Here is a 14,179-nt window from a genome sequence, read left to right on the forward strand (position 1 = left end):
GTAGTGCGAATCGGCATGCCTTGCTTCCGTCACTGTTTTCAGTATCTTCCGCCGGTAGTTTCATTGTGGAGAAATGCACAGAAGTATGAGTACCGTGTTCTCTACAGGCTCCTGATCAATGGTCCCTTAGCACCTTCAGGCTCTTTTGGTGCAGCTCAAGCACCAAGCTGAAAAATACGATGTTTGTAGATGTCCTTCCTTCCTTGCCCTTCCGGAAATTTAATCTTCAGTGTCTGAAATCAATGACTGCGTTCTGTTCAGTTAGCATGCGCATAATGCCCCCTGCCTTCCTTCGAGGGTTAGGTATCCAATTTCCGACATGTACTGTCCTGCACAGCTCGGAATTCACCGTGGTATACCTGTTGTAGGAATTCAAAGTTGGAATTAACTGCTGGAGTAAGTTTAAAGCAGCCTCATCAATGCGCTCAAAATGGAAGAGTCATCACGAAAACCTTAACTGTTAAATCTTGATTTCGTTCTAGGCTTCAAAATTTTTGTCACAGACACTCGTGGTGGTGAGTTATCCTTCTGCCATTTTGCCTTCCTTGGAGGAAACAGAAAAGACGCTGCAATTCGCGCATATGTCCTCCTTTTCCCCGCCTTTGTGTTCGGATTCCTATGTGAAGGAAGAGCTATATTGATGTCTCTTTCGCTGATTTTATTACCTCCTGGTAAACCTTCTGGGAACAGGGGAAGTAGACTCTAGTGAGGAGCACAACAAAGTCCGACACAGATGTATTGATATCATGCTTTTTGCGCGCATTACCGCTGACCGAAGAGTCTACTCCGTCCACATTGGGATTACCAGTTTGCTTCCACCTTTCGCAGAAGATTCTGTTTTCTTGCGGCTGGACATTGCCATGTCCGTGTACTCATCACCAAGGAGCTTCACCTTCTCCCTAGTGTATTTCCCTGTCGTTGCCTGGGAGGCACTTCAAGTTCACTATGTCCGGGCCGCTTGGCTGGATTTTTTCACACCGGGGGTAAACCAGTACCGTCCACTTCATCAGCTTCGCTGCTTTTCGTTCCTCCTGATAAGGGTAAAGAAGAATATTATGACAGCTCTGTAACTTCTAACCACTTGAATAGCCATTCACATTAATGACAACCTTAGTGTAGTAGTAAAATACAAGAGGCTCTCCACCACGTCGAGGTGGTATCCGTAGAGGGATGCTGCTTGATGAAACTGGAGTACATCAGTATCAAAAATCTTATGACTAGTGCGTCTCCTGCATAATAAATGTTTCACGGATTCCGCTTTCACATTGTAGAAAAAGCGCGTATCATTTTGTTGAATTCCTTTACTTAACATATGTGTTCAGCTGGCGAATTATGACCATTTGGAATACACGCAATACTTCTACAAGTCCTTCTTGCTTTTCGACATGATAAATTTTCCAGTATATTTCCTTATTTCTGATAGAAGTAGTTTGTCCAGCGGAGTTAGGGCTCTGTCATTAGCTTTTGTGGCGATCTTAGCGTCTTATCCTGAATGTGACACTTAACCAGTCTCCCCAGACATTTGAAAGAGAATCATGTGATGCTGATTAATCTGAAGTTCTTTTGGTGTGAGTAATTTTTCCCCGGCTTCGATAATTCATGGAGATTAACCTCCTATCAAAATACGGGCGCAGAACAACACATGCTGCTCTAGGGGCTTTTTAGCATCGGTGGATAGATGGTATTCATACCCGGTGCAGATACGTTCCGATTCATCCTGTAACACTCTCACATCTGCGAGCCGCTTCGGTGACGCTGCTTCCAAGGTTTTTGACAGACTTCTGACTGAAAGATTCCCGTCCAAGTTAAGGAGCATTACAATTGGACAGTGCTATGCATCTACGGAAACTTCCGATATACTATAGGGGGGAATGATGCTTTCTACTATCACACTACCCGCAATTTAAAAGAGGTTTTCTGAAGGTGACATTGTGATCGCGATGGATGATCTGCATGTCAAGGTGGGCTTTGCCAACACCTTGCTCAGACATGTGATGGAGAGATACGATTTTGGCTTCACATGGTTCGTTGTGTACGGACCCTGCCATAGGGCCAGTTGGGATTCAGCTGACCTGGCTAATTTGCGTTCAGCAATAGATTTAGCATTTGTCTTCTGGATGTGCTTAAAAAAATAGCGCCTATATCTGCTTTGAAAGGAATCATCATCTGATGGCCATTTACGTCCGCTTGCGTGTTGCGTCCGTCACCTTCTCAGTGTTGGAAATCAGTAACCGATGCAGGTGTCGCTCGACATCGGAGATGATTGGACGGTAGTTTTATTGAGTAATCCGCTCAGAATATCGATGGGCATTGGCCTGCCATCAAAAATGCTGTTTTCTCGAGGCCACGCCCCGAAGCCGGTCAATGAACGGAAAGAGTTGAATGATGGCGAGCGTGGCGCGCTCGAACTCCGACATCGAGCGAAATCCTTAGAAGTTCAGCGTACTGCGCCCGTGATAAATTTTTCCTGTTGTGCTGGTCAGGGAAACGAAAGATGCCACAGACCGCAGACCGAAGTGTATACCACATCACGAAAGAACTTGCAAGTTGGTGGACATTTTTTGGTGGTTTTGTGAAGGACGTTAAGGGTCGACTTTCATCCACGATGACGAGCAACTGAAGAGCTGGAAAGAACACTCCGCCGCCGCTCTGAATCATATTAAATCCGGTGAGGCTCTTCCTCCTGTGGATGAAATGGTTAGTCATTGTAACAACCGGATTAGGGCCATTAATGCACTGAAACGGAGTAAAGTTGGTAGGCTTGACGGTCTACCCGCAAAGTTATTTATCACCCCACCTGCCGTTACTGCAGATCTGCCAATTTCCCACCGACATTTTGGAAATCCGATACCTTGCCTAGAGAAGGAATGGTCATTAAGATTCCAAAGAAGCGCACCCGTGTTGAATGTTACAATTGGAGGCGTTCTCGCCTCCTTCGCAAGGATGATAACTGAAATAAGCCTGGAATGCGTCAAGGAACATCTCCGGATACCCCTGCATTGACCACATCAACATCGTATGCATCATTGTTGAACAGTGCGTCGAGTTTAGATCTACGCTTCATTTGATCTTTATCGATTTCGAGCATATCGAAATATCTGAAAAAATCATGGTATATGGTGTACTTGGTATCTAGGCCTCAAAATATTATGATATTTTCACAAATAAAGCTAATAATAGTTTACTATTATATTTTGAAAATTTACTGAGAACGCCTCCTTAAGTTCATTCTAAACGGGAAAAAGTTTGCAGTGAGGTAAACTTTAGCAGGGAGCATCATATTGGAAAGGGGGAGGGAGGGGAGGGAGCATCATATTGGAAAGTTCAAATCATTCTATAATTAACAAAGTTATAGTAGGTCAAAGTTGTCCTTTTCACATCAAATTACTGCTCCTCACGAAATAAAGTGTGAGCTCCACATTGAATTGAATATCGGGTAATTGAGACAATCGTGTACCCAGATATTTTTACACGAAATATCTGCAAAACCTTTCATTCCTCAAAGCTCATTCAAGCTCCTCAAAGCAAGGAGTCATTGGCAAGGGGTTTGGACAGACGCTCGTTCCGGATACTATTTCATTGACCACATCAACATCCTATGGATCATTGTGGAACAGTGCGTGGAGTTCAGATCTTCGTTTCATCTGATCTCTGTCGATTTCGAGGAAGCGGTCGACAGCGTGAACTGGGAGTGTGTCTGGAGTTCTCTACGCATGGAGAGTTATTTCGGAGAAACTAATAGCTGTCATGTTTTGTTCCGTGGTAAAATCAGACGAGAGCGGAGTCCACGAGGGTTTATCCCCCATATTATCTCTCCCTATTATTGGTACCGTTCTTCATGCTGCCTTCTACGAAGGAAGTGGAGGAGTTCAATGGATGATGACATCTTTCATCAAATATCTATCATCAGACCATAGACTTTGGCCTAATGACTTTGGATTTGGAAAGAAAGGCAAGTTGAGTTGGACTTAAGATAAACACCAGCAAAACCAAGGTCCTAAGTCTGACGGGTCATCGTACTCTCCCTATTTATATTAGGGGTAGAAAATCGAGGGCGTTCATCAATTTGTACATCTAGGAAGCATGGTTTTCGTCGATGTTGGCATGCGCAGGCGAGCAGTGCATTGAATGACCCCCTTTTCTAGTCAACAGTTCCAAGCCTTCGTCAACATCTGTCTGCATCGTATCATTGGGCGACGTCTTCGAAAGGCGTTCGAGGGAGACAACGGCATGACAGAGAAATGGATCGCATCTAGGGTAGTAAAGAAGGAGTGCTGGCCTCTTCAGGTAATCGCAAACGATGGTGTATAAGTGTGGTTACCGCGCTATACCCCAGCAATGGCAACCATATATATCCCCTTTCAATGTTATGGCCTCCGGAAAGGTGCATGGGGATATAGTCAGCATAAAGTCTCATTTGCCAACCCCTTGGGCTGAGGGACTAGGAATGGCATACGGGAGAGGAAAGAAAGCTTTTTTTCGGCCTTCTTAAAGAATTGCAGCGGCCACCCGTTTTTGAAGGTAGTGACGCCCCAAAGAAAGAATTATTTTCATGCCATTACAGGGAATCAGGAACCAAACTTTCCTTTTCCACTTTTCCGCTTCCACTAGGAGCCGTAGTTTATAAGGGACGCCACTTTTAGAATTGTTAGCGAACCTGGAAAGACGGACCTTTCTCTTTCCATAGTTTGTCTATAGTTTGGCATAGTTTGGCAAAGCAAAGTTTAGCATAATGATATCTTAATACCCTCTTTGAAGTTCTATCTATGATGGAGTGACCGTCGCAACTTTTCAACGGGTTTGGAAAGATATGACTTCTCGCTTCTCTTCCCATACCCTTCCTATTTCCTTTGGGGGTAGGGTTCAAAATTGAAACATTTCGTTTTTACCTCAAAGTACTCCTTGCTTTCAACCGTCATGACTTTTGAAGCTATGGAGATCACGATAATTTTCCAATGTAGCTATAAAGAGGGGTTCATCTTTTTCTTCCTACGTATCCTTTCTTCCTTTTCGCTGCTTAGCCAGGGGTAAGGTTGAAAAGTCAAGTTTCATCATGGGGATATAAGAAGCTAGCACAACGTCATAAGGGGGTTGTCCTTCACGAATTTTCGTCCGGGTTGAAGAAGCGGGACGTGCGCTGTCCCCTCCATAATTGCCCTAACACGGTCGGAAATGCCGTTGAAAATTAAATCTTTAACTAAAGATTGATTAATGATATGGATCTATTGTGCTTAAGAGCAGAAAGAAATTTAATTTATTGTTAAAAAATTATGGGAGTTGGAATTCGAAGTGATGCGTGAGAAGGAGATTATATCCCAGAAGAAATTAAAATCATTCCTAACTGGAATCTTGTAATTTAAGCAAATTCCGCTTGAAAGATTACAAATGCGTGTATTTAAGTTAAATAATTTCTGTTGAAGTGGTGAAAAATTAATACATTTTCAGCTTAAAATATCGACAGAGACTTTGCAAAACTGGGACACATGAAAAAACAATGCACGAAAAATGAATTTTTAATTTGCTCCCCAGCGTCAATGGTTTCGGTCCATTGTTTATCCTCCCCTCCTTTTCTCAGAATTTTCCAAATATTCCATCCTTGATTTGTTGTAAATTAAATGTGTTCTATTAAATTTTCCTTCCAGACATGTCTGTGCCAATTTCTTGGCCTACACAAAGTGATATTACATTTCAAAATGTGAGCTTACGCTACGAAGGGAATCATCAAGATGTTATTCGAAATTTGACACTGAAAATTCCCACTGGACAGAGGGTGAGTAATAAGAATTTTCATTAGTTTTCTGCCTTTCCTTCTGAGTGGAAATTTGGGGAGAAAGTAAGTTGATTGGAGGGAATTGTTTTTAGTTTAAGTGGATGGCATTTTTCTTGAAATTCTTTTGCAAAATTTTAAAATTTTCGAGTTGTTTTCAAGCTTTTTGATTATTATGACTTTTTTCTTGCAGTGGTGGTTGTTTTGTTTCTACTTGATCCTTTTCAGTTTTCCTTGGGTCGAAACTAGCTTAGGAAGTCCAATTTAAGTTTGAAGGTATTGTTATTATTCTTTGAATTTATTTCGTGGTTAATCGAGGAAATTAGGAATATTATTTGAGTATCTAAGTTCAAAGGGAAAACCTATCTTATTATTTATTTAGCTCTTCCGAAACAATTTCTGATTGCACCGATTTCTTGTCTTTATCAATTAAGGTTGGGTTAGGAAATGAGTCAAAGCTAGATTTTTGAATCCCCTTGAACTATATATGGTTGCTATTCACTGCTTGCTGGGGTATACCGAGTCAACCACACTTATACGCCATTGTACACCACGCACGACATTGTCTACTGAAACGCGTTTCAATTCCAGGACTTCCTATGACACCCACACTCCTCCTTTACTGTCCTGCGCCAAGTGCTATTGGGGCGATCTAGTCGTTGGTTATCTTGGGATAGTGGCTTCCACTGCGTAGCGTAATCGGCAATCCAATTGTTGCTTCCGCTCAATGTCTGACCTATACCCTGTTACTTCTGCTTTTCGATCACATCCCGCACGAATAACTGGCCTCGACCAAGATTAGGTCGGCGTACTCTGATGAAACATTACATTATATTGACATCACTGCATTTCCAGATTGTAGACAGGCAGTGAAAGCGAATTTACCACCACCAGTTCGGTACCACTGACGGCGGAAACCACGCTTCCTAGATACATAAACTGATCGACATCTTCGGTGCTCCGCCCATTAATGCAGGTATGGGGAGTGGGAAAATCCATCAGAATGTAAATCTTGGTTTTGTTGGTATTCATCTTTAGTCTCTCTTTCCCACCCCCTCAAACCCAGAGTCATTTAGCCAAGGACCATGACCCGATGAGAGAGCAAACAGATATCATCATCGGAAAGATGTCATAGTCCATTGATTTTCCTCCAAGTTATCCACGCAAGGCAGAATGAAGAACATCACCGATAGGAAGAAAAAATAATATGGGTGACAAGATGCAACCCTGGTGGACTCCGTTATAAACTTCAAAATCCTCCGAGATTTTACCTCGGTGCAGCACATGGCATTTTGCACCACATATGCCTCTCTGATTATAGATATTACATTCTCCGGAATGCCCTTAATGCGTAGAGCACTCTATATGCACCCCTATACATCCCCCACCCTGAAGAGCAGGTGCGGCGGCGATCTAAACTCAGTGCGTTGTTCTGAAATGATCCGTAGCATGTGTGTGTGGTCAATGCAGGAGGCTTCGGAGTGGAAACCAGCCTGCTCTCTGTCGAGATTTCGAGATGTTCTTCGATGCGTTGCAGGATACTTCTAGTTATTGTCGGCAAGGAGTCCGCGTATACCCTTCCAATTGGATTTGGATTCTTGGAATTTGACGATCATCCCCTTTTTCACTCTCTGAGAAAGATTTTGGATACCCTGAGTGAAAGTAAGGGTCTGAAGAAACAAAAAGTGTAGCAATAAAAAGCTTTGTGGGGGGGAGACCGGCGATCTTGGCCGCAAGGCCCAATCTCAAGGTGCGTCCTCCACCATCCCAGGAGTTCGCTTTTGCGCGGAAAGAGTTTGAACAACTACTTAAATAGGGTATGTTGGTCCTCTTCTGAATGCTCAGACGATTCCTGACCGGCACCGTATTCCACTCATCCAGAACTTGTGCATTATTTGGCAAACTACTATGGACTTTTGTTTCGTCTACTTGGGTGATATTCTGATCGTTTCTTCCATCGATTCTGATTTGGCACATCTCAAGTGCATTTTTCAATGCCTCCTTGACAATCGCCTAATTCTGAAATGTTATGATTTCTACTGCAGTAGCGGAAATTTCTAGTCCACTCTAATATCCCTGACAGCATAGAACCTGACTCAGACAAGGTGCGGGCGATTGTGAGCTTTCTGCTGCCAAACACAGTCAAAGAACTAAGAAGATCCTTGGCTATCGTAAACTTCTATGAACCCTCGTTTCTTGCCAAAGCCGCGTACCATCAGTATTTACTAAACGTCTTTCTAACTGGTTCTAAGGGCGAAGAATCTCGGTAGGTTGTGTGGTCTCCAGAAGTCGTCCAAGCGATTGAAATCAAGTAAGAGCTACATTTTGGCATTCCCTAAGCAGGATGCACGCCTAACCGTGCTCGTCGATGTCTCAGACAGATGGTGGACCAAAATTGGCAACCGCTGGGTTTCTCCCAAAACAATTGAATCCCGCTCAACGTAATTACAGCGACTATGATCGTGAATTACTAACCGCATATCAGATCATCAACTACTTCCGTTTTTCTTTTTGAGGCAGGCCGTTCACTGTGTTTACGGATCATAAGTCTAAGTAATTTCGGCCTTAAGGTAGAAGCTCGCCGAAGTACCCCCTCACTAATTTCAGCACTTGATCTACATCAGCTAGTTTACAACGGACATTCGACGTGTGTCCGCTAAAGACAACTTAATCGCTGACGCTTTCTTTCAGATCTGCGAGATTCATATCCAGCCGTAGTCGATTTTTCGGCAATTTCTGTGGTTAAGAGGGATGACGCAGTTCTTCAGAGCTTGTAGTGGGACTCCAAATACAAAGCTAAGCAGTTTCCCATTTTCAGCTTATCTTCCTATATCTGTTGCAAGATCTCCGAAGAGGGACATTGGCCATATATTCTAGGCACTTTTCCTGCTTGGATCTGTGCATGATCTTGCGCACTTTGGTATTCGGGCAATCGACTAACTAGTCTCCAGAAAATACATATTTTTGGTCAGCCATGAACAAGGACGTGAATTCTTGGGTCATCGCATACCAGAAGTGTAAGTGTAATACATGTTAAGAAGGAAGTGGGAGTAGCATGGTCTAAGTTGAAAAAGTGCTTCCACACTATACACCTCGACATTGTAGGCTCTTTACGAGATTCACGAGTGGATTCCGCGCTTTGATTTTCCCGCTGTAATCATCGCAGATCAGGGAATGCAACTCGCATTAACTCTATTTTCGGAGCTCGTAAAGCTCGTTGGATTTAAATTCCAGCGGACATTGTACGTCGAATTCAGCCATTATAGCGTTTGGCGAGCTGTCCTGGTCGCGGGTCTTACCTTCCTTTCTGTTTGGCAGTCCGCGAGGAGATTGCTGTCAGCCCTGGTGATCTGGTGTACGGAGAGAACCCAAGATGTTCCGGTGGTCTGGTCTCTGGTAAGAGAGCCGGTGTTGGAGAGACCACTTGCTACGAGAGGCCGTTTTCAAATTAATGCTGTCTCTGCGATCTCGTGATGCGCAGCCAGTAGCCCCCCCCTAGTAGCTCCCTAGGGGTGCTTGGGAGCTGCACCCACGTTCTGGCGAGGACTGATGCCATCCGGAAGCTGCTGCAGCCACCATTCTAGGGTGTCTATAAAGTCCTCGTGTGTGGGGAGCGCTTGTTCAGCCTGGACGTCGATGGCAACCAAAAACGATCCTTGGGTAGGATGAAGCAAACACGGTTTCATGGGGCGCTGCCTAGTTGTAAAAGTTGTAAAAAATCTGTTAGTGGACAAAAATCACCCCAAGTGACGCGTCGGTGGCTCCTACTCAAAATAATTACCACTCTTTTTTCGCAGTAGGAGTAAAGTCGTCCTCAGCCGACTATTCGACAGGATGTCTTCTCGATCCCTTGTATTTGGAATAAAAAGGAATGGATGAAATTTAAAATTTGGTTATTAATATCAATCTAAACTGGTTTGTAAGAACATTTTAATCGTGCATGGTGGGTGTTTCGCGCTCAGTAGAAGAGACGGAAATTGGTTCTGCTACTGGAGTCCCAAAAACCATCTTTCTTGGCTCCCTCCCTGTACTGCCTTTTAGACAGTATGGTGCAAATGCTGGAGGAGGTAATATATAACGGGCTACTGCTGTCAATCGTGCTAACGGGTCTGTTCTAAGCCCTTTACGAGAACAATGGTCTTGGGTTTCGCTTAGGAGATGTTGGCGGTTGATAACTGCTGCCCATTGGTTTTGGCAGATTTCAGGAACGGTAGGGAGTAATGGCACCTTGGCTAAACTGTGTCTCCCTAGTTTCCTTACACTGTCAATTGAGAGTTACCTCCTGGAGAAGCTTCTCTGGTGCGAGCAGGTTGATGTGTCAAAAGAACACTTGTAATAGCAGGTGTCTCCCAAGATTCCGTATTGGGACGGCTGCTGTGGAACATAACGTATGCGTGCTTGGTCTGGGTTGTTGAATACATGGGAGTAATGGTGAATGCCAAGATCCGATTCCGCAAGGGAGATGAGCCAAGGTAGGTGGTTGCTCGCGAAGAACGGCAACACACTCTAGACGAGTGGCAGCTCTCTTGGCAAAATGAAACTAGAGGCAGATGGACTGCGCGGCTCATCGGCAACTTAGGTGCCTGGCTGAATCGGAAGCATGGTGAGACTGACTATTTCCTTACCCAATTTTTAAGCGGGCATGGAGGTTTTCAGTCTTACCTGCACCACATTGGAAAGGCGCGTTCTCCGGATTGTGTGTTTTGCAATGGAGTTGTGGACGATGCCCACCACACTTTTTTTTCTTGTGGAAGGTGGGATGGGGTTCGTCAGCAGCTCTATTTAAACACAGGGGACCTCTCTCCAGACAACATTGTGGAAGAGATGCTGAGGACTGCTGACAGGTGGAACCGTGTTGCCCATTACGTTCGGGCCCTTCTCGTTGCTAAGAAGATAGAACTCGACCGGTGGAGGGGCCGGATGGCAGAGGGTTCCTTGAACTGACAGTTCCCTTCCTCCTCTCCCCTCCCGTTGGTGAAAGGAATTCCCTGATTTGAAGGCTTCGCAAGGCGGGAGAGTTCGGGGACTAGCCCGAAGTAATGTGACAAACGGTTTCAGGCTAGCTCTCTGACGATGGGGAGGTGTTTAGTTGTAGGCCCAATATAGTAGCTGACTGCTAATCGCAGGAGGGGGACGGGTCAAGTCCATCCTACTATATATCAGTTCCTGTTTGGAAAGAGGAAGTGGGTGTGGTTTACCAGTTCGATCAATCGCACTGAAGGTGCGCACCGCGTAGGACAGCTTCCGGTAAGGGAACTTGTGTCATAATGGAATTGATTCCCTTTGATTTTCTAGTGAAAGATGCGAACTGTCGCTATTAGAGGAGGGGGTGAGTCCAACCGGGCTGATTGAGAGTTTCCGAAAACCTACTAGGAACGAGTTGTATAAGAGATAGCAGTAACGATGGAATAATTGCGGAAGGGTCTGCTGGATCACTACCCTGATCTTTTGTATTAAGAGATGAGTCAAACGAAGATACGGAGAACTGAGTTGTCAGCTGATGCAGTTCCTTACGGGAAACAATCGTTTTAGGAATTATTTGCAACGCTTCCGGCTGGACGAATCTACGGACATTTCGCCGCAACTAATGACCAAGGCCATGTTATGTTCCGTCATCTAGGATCCCTGGATGAAAGAAGGACGTTGAGTGGCGTCATCAACCTAGTTATCGAGCAACGTTGTCCCGGACGATCTTGTGGAGGTGATGTGGGGCAAACACAAAAATAATCGCAATACGTGGTATGCAGAATTTTAAAGTTAATATTTCCCTCTAGTTTCCCAGGAAACTTTCTCTACTGAGTGGCGTGAGCCACGGTAGCTTCTTAATTGAGAAGAATTCCATCATTTCACTTCCTTTTAATAATAAGTAAAACGCAATTTTTGACATATTTGATAACAAAAATGAGGCTTAAAATCCTGCAATAAGTTGAGGATCCTACGAAAGAATAATAGGGTCCATTTTATCGTCCTTGCTGCATTGCTGCTGCCATCTTTGTTTGCTACTGAAACCATTAGTGGTAACCGTGAATATCAACTGTCGTGTCGCGCCTGCCTTCTCTCCACGTGCTTCCAACGATTCCTTTAAACTTTTCGAACATTCAAGCTCTTTCGATTTTTTCCTGTTTTTGAAAGAAGTCCTTGGTGCAGAGAAGGTCTCTGAACGGTAACATTATATCCTTTGTTCTACGAAAAATAGGACGAATACATGCTGAATACACGTTGGGGCTTTCACCAGCAACTGTTCTACAACTTTCCAACTTGAAGGTATCGACATTGCAATTCGTCTATCCAATTCGACAAGTTACCTCGTGCCGACATTGTTGTAACTTTCCAACTACTGAATAGGAAAGTTTTGCAAGGAAACTTTCGTCATCGCACCCTGTATTCCAGTCTATCATTGTACATTCTCTTCCTGATTGTTAGGTGTACCGTCCCAGTTTTCCTTCTCGGATTCTTCCAATGTGACCGGCTACATCACGTTTATTCCCCTTCGGCAGATGTTGGTCCACGTCTAGTTTCGATCCTTGCCCTCCCCCTGATCAAACTTTTCTAATTAGTCCAAAAATAGGCAACTCAGAAAAAGTAATAACAATTGTCTCCCCCCTTTTCTTGTGTCTTAACAAACTTCTAGATTGGAATATGCGGTCGGACCGGGAGTGGAAAATCATCTCTGGTCCTATCACTTTTTGGTGTCCTGCGAGTGGTAGAAGGTCAAATCCTAATTGACAACGTTGATATCTCCACCGTGAGTCCAGATGAAATTCGCTCGAGATTATCAATAATTCCCCAAGATGTCCATTTGTTCAATGCAACCATCCGTGAGAATTTAGATCCACGTGGATATTACACGGACCTGCAGCTGTGGAATTGCTTGGAGCTGGCTCAACTTAAGGATGTCGTGAATAAACTGCCACTCGGACTAGGTGAGTAAAAGGAGACAAGGACGTGTCCATGATGCGAAATATATTTGTGTGTGATTCGATAGAGTTTAGTTGACTTGTTGAAAGTTTTACTTTGGTTTTTTGTTTTCGGTAGAATTGCGGAAACTTTATCGTCTTCCCTTTGTATCCTTGCTGTGCTCCGTTGATAATTTCTCGGTTTGTTTGGCTTTTTGCAGAGACCGAGATTGTGGACGGTGGCTCGAACTTGAGCGCTGGCCAGCGGCAGCTATTCTGTCTGGCTCGGGCGATATTACGGGGGTCGGTTTGTTTAATTCTGGATGAGGCTACCAGTTCGCTGGATAGCGAGACAGAAACGGCCCTCCTACAGGCGGCAGATAACGCGTTCAAAGGACGAACTATTATTACGATTGCGGTACTTGAAACTAACTCAGTCCTTATCATTTTGCTTTGTTTGAAATAATGTTTCGTTTTGTTTTTGCTTTGCTTTTCTTTTTGGTGCGGTTTTTCTTTACTGATGGATATCTTTCCAACTTTTCCTTTGCTTTCTACAGCATCGTCTTACAACGATATTAAACTATGACAGGATAATTGTGCTAGAAAATGGGGCTGTCGTTGAGGATGGATCGCCTAGTGATTTGCAGGAGATTCCGGATGGAAAGTTTGCAACTATGCTCAAGAGTGAAACTACTTAAGTTGTTTATAGAAATTTGTATCTTATTGTATATTTGATGTTGAATGTTTTTGTACGTAAGATTTATGTAAATAAGTGCATAATATAAACTGAATTTAATTGTAAATGGGACTCATTTTGTCAGACTAAATCCTCTTCAACATTTTACTAACGAATTGAATTTTCGGATTCCAACTTTAAATTTAACCGTTTACAGCTCCTTTCGTACTTTTAGGAATGACAGGAATCAGGAGTGGATGAAGTCCTGCTTTCAGTACATTTACAAAAAAAAAGAAAATTAATAGGTTCAGGTAGAAATCTGTTGAGCTAGGTTCAGTAGTTGAGCTAGGTTCAGTAGGGCACTGATTTCAGTATCTCATTAAACAAATTGCAGGTTCATAAGTCCAGATTTATGACGCTCTTCTACTTCCTCATCTCCCCTATGAACCTTGGATAATCATCATCATCATCAACGGGACAACAGCAGGAATTCGGTTCAAGGCTGCCTTAGTAGGAAACTCCAGACATTCAAGATTCTATTTGAGGCAGCGTCTACCATAGATATTGCTCTTGTAGGCTCTCTGGGCTTCATCCTCACCCATACGGTTTAAACGACCCGCCTTTGTTAACCTATTGAGCCAGATACCATCATGCATTTCGTGTTGGCTTCAAGATTACGCAGCCGAAGATCTCGTGCCAATCACTGCCTGCTGGATCTGGATGAAAGCAGCTTGTGCATCTCGGGTTGCTTTTCCGATTATGTGGATATCGTCAACATAGGCCAGCAGTTGAAGAGAATTATGCCCCTCGCATTTACGTGAGCATCATTGATCACTTTTT

The 14,179-nt window shown here is 43.8% G+C and overlaps 1 protein-coding gene across 1 annotated transcript in view; it reads left to right on the forward strand.

Annotated features, from left to right (window-relative positions):
• Positions 1 to 13,430, forward strand: part of LOC119653036 (ATP-binding cassette sub-family C member Sur) — a 146,431-nt gene extending 133,001 nt beyond the window's left edge. Inside the window, exons 21-24 of the mRNA XM_038057487.1 lie at positions 5,643 to 5,770; positions 12,399 to 12,690; positions 12,885 to 13,081; positions 13,221 to 13,430. Of these exons, the coding sequence (XP_037913415.1) occupies positions 5,643 to 5,770; positions 12,399 to 12,690; positions 12,885 to 13,081; positions 13,221 to 13,361 (758 nt within the window). The 3' untranslated portion in view covers positions 13,362 to 13,430. The remainder of the gene's footprint in view (positions 1 to 5,642; positions 5,771 to 12,398; positions 12,691 to 12,884; positions 13,082 to 13,220) is intronic.
• Positions 13,431 to 14,179: the final 749 nt, after the last annotated feature.

The sequence above is a fragment of the Hermetia illucens genome, chromosome 3, assembly GCF_905115235.1.
Source record: "Hermetia illucens chromosome 3, iHerIll2.2.curated.20191125, whole genome shotgun sequence".
Taxonomy (NCBI): domain Eukaryota; kingdom Metazoa; phylum Arthropoda; class Insecta; order Diptera; family Stratiomyidae; genus Hermetia; species Hermetia illucens.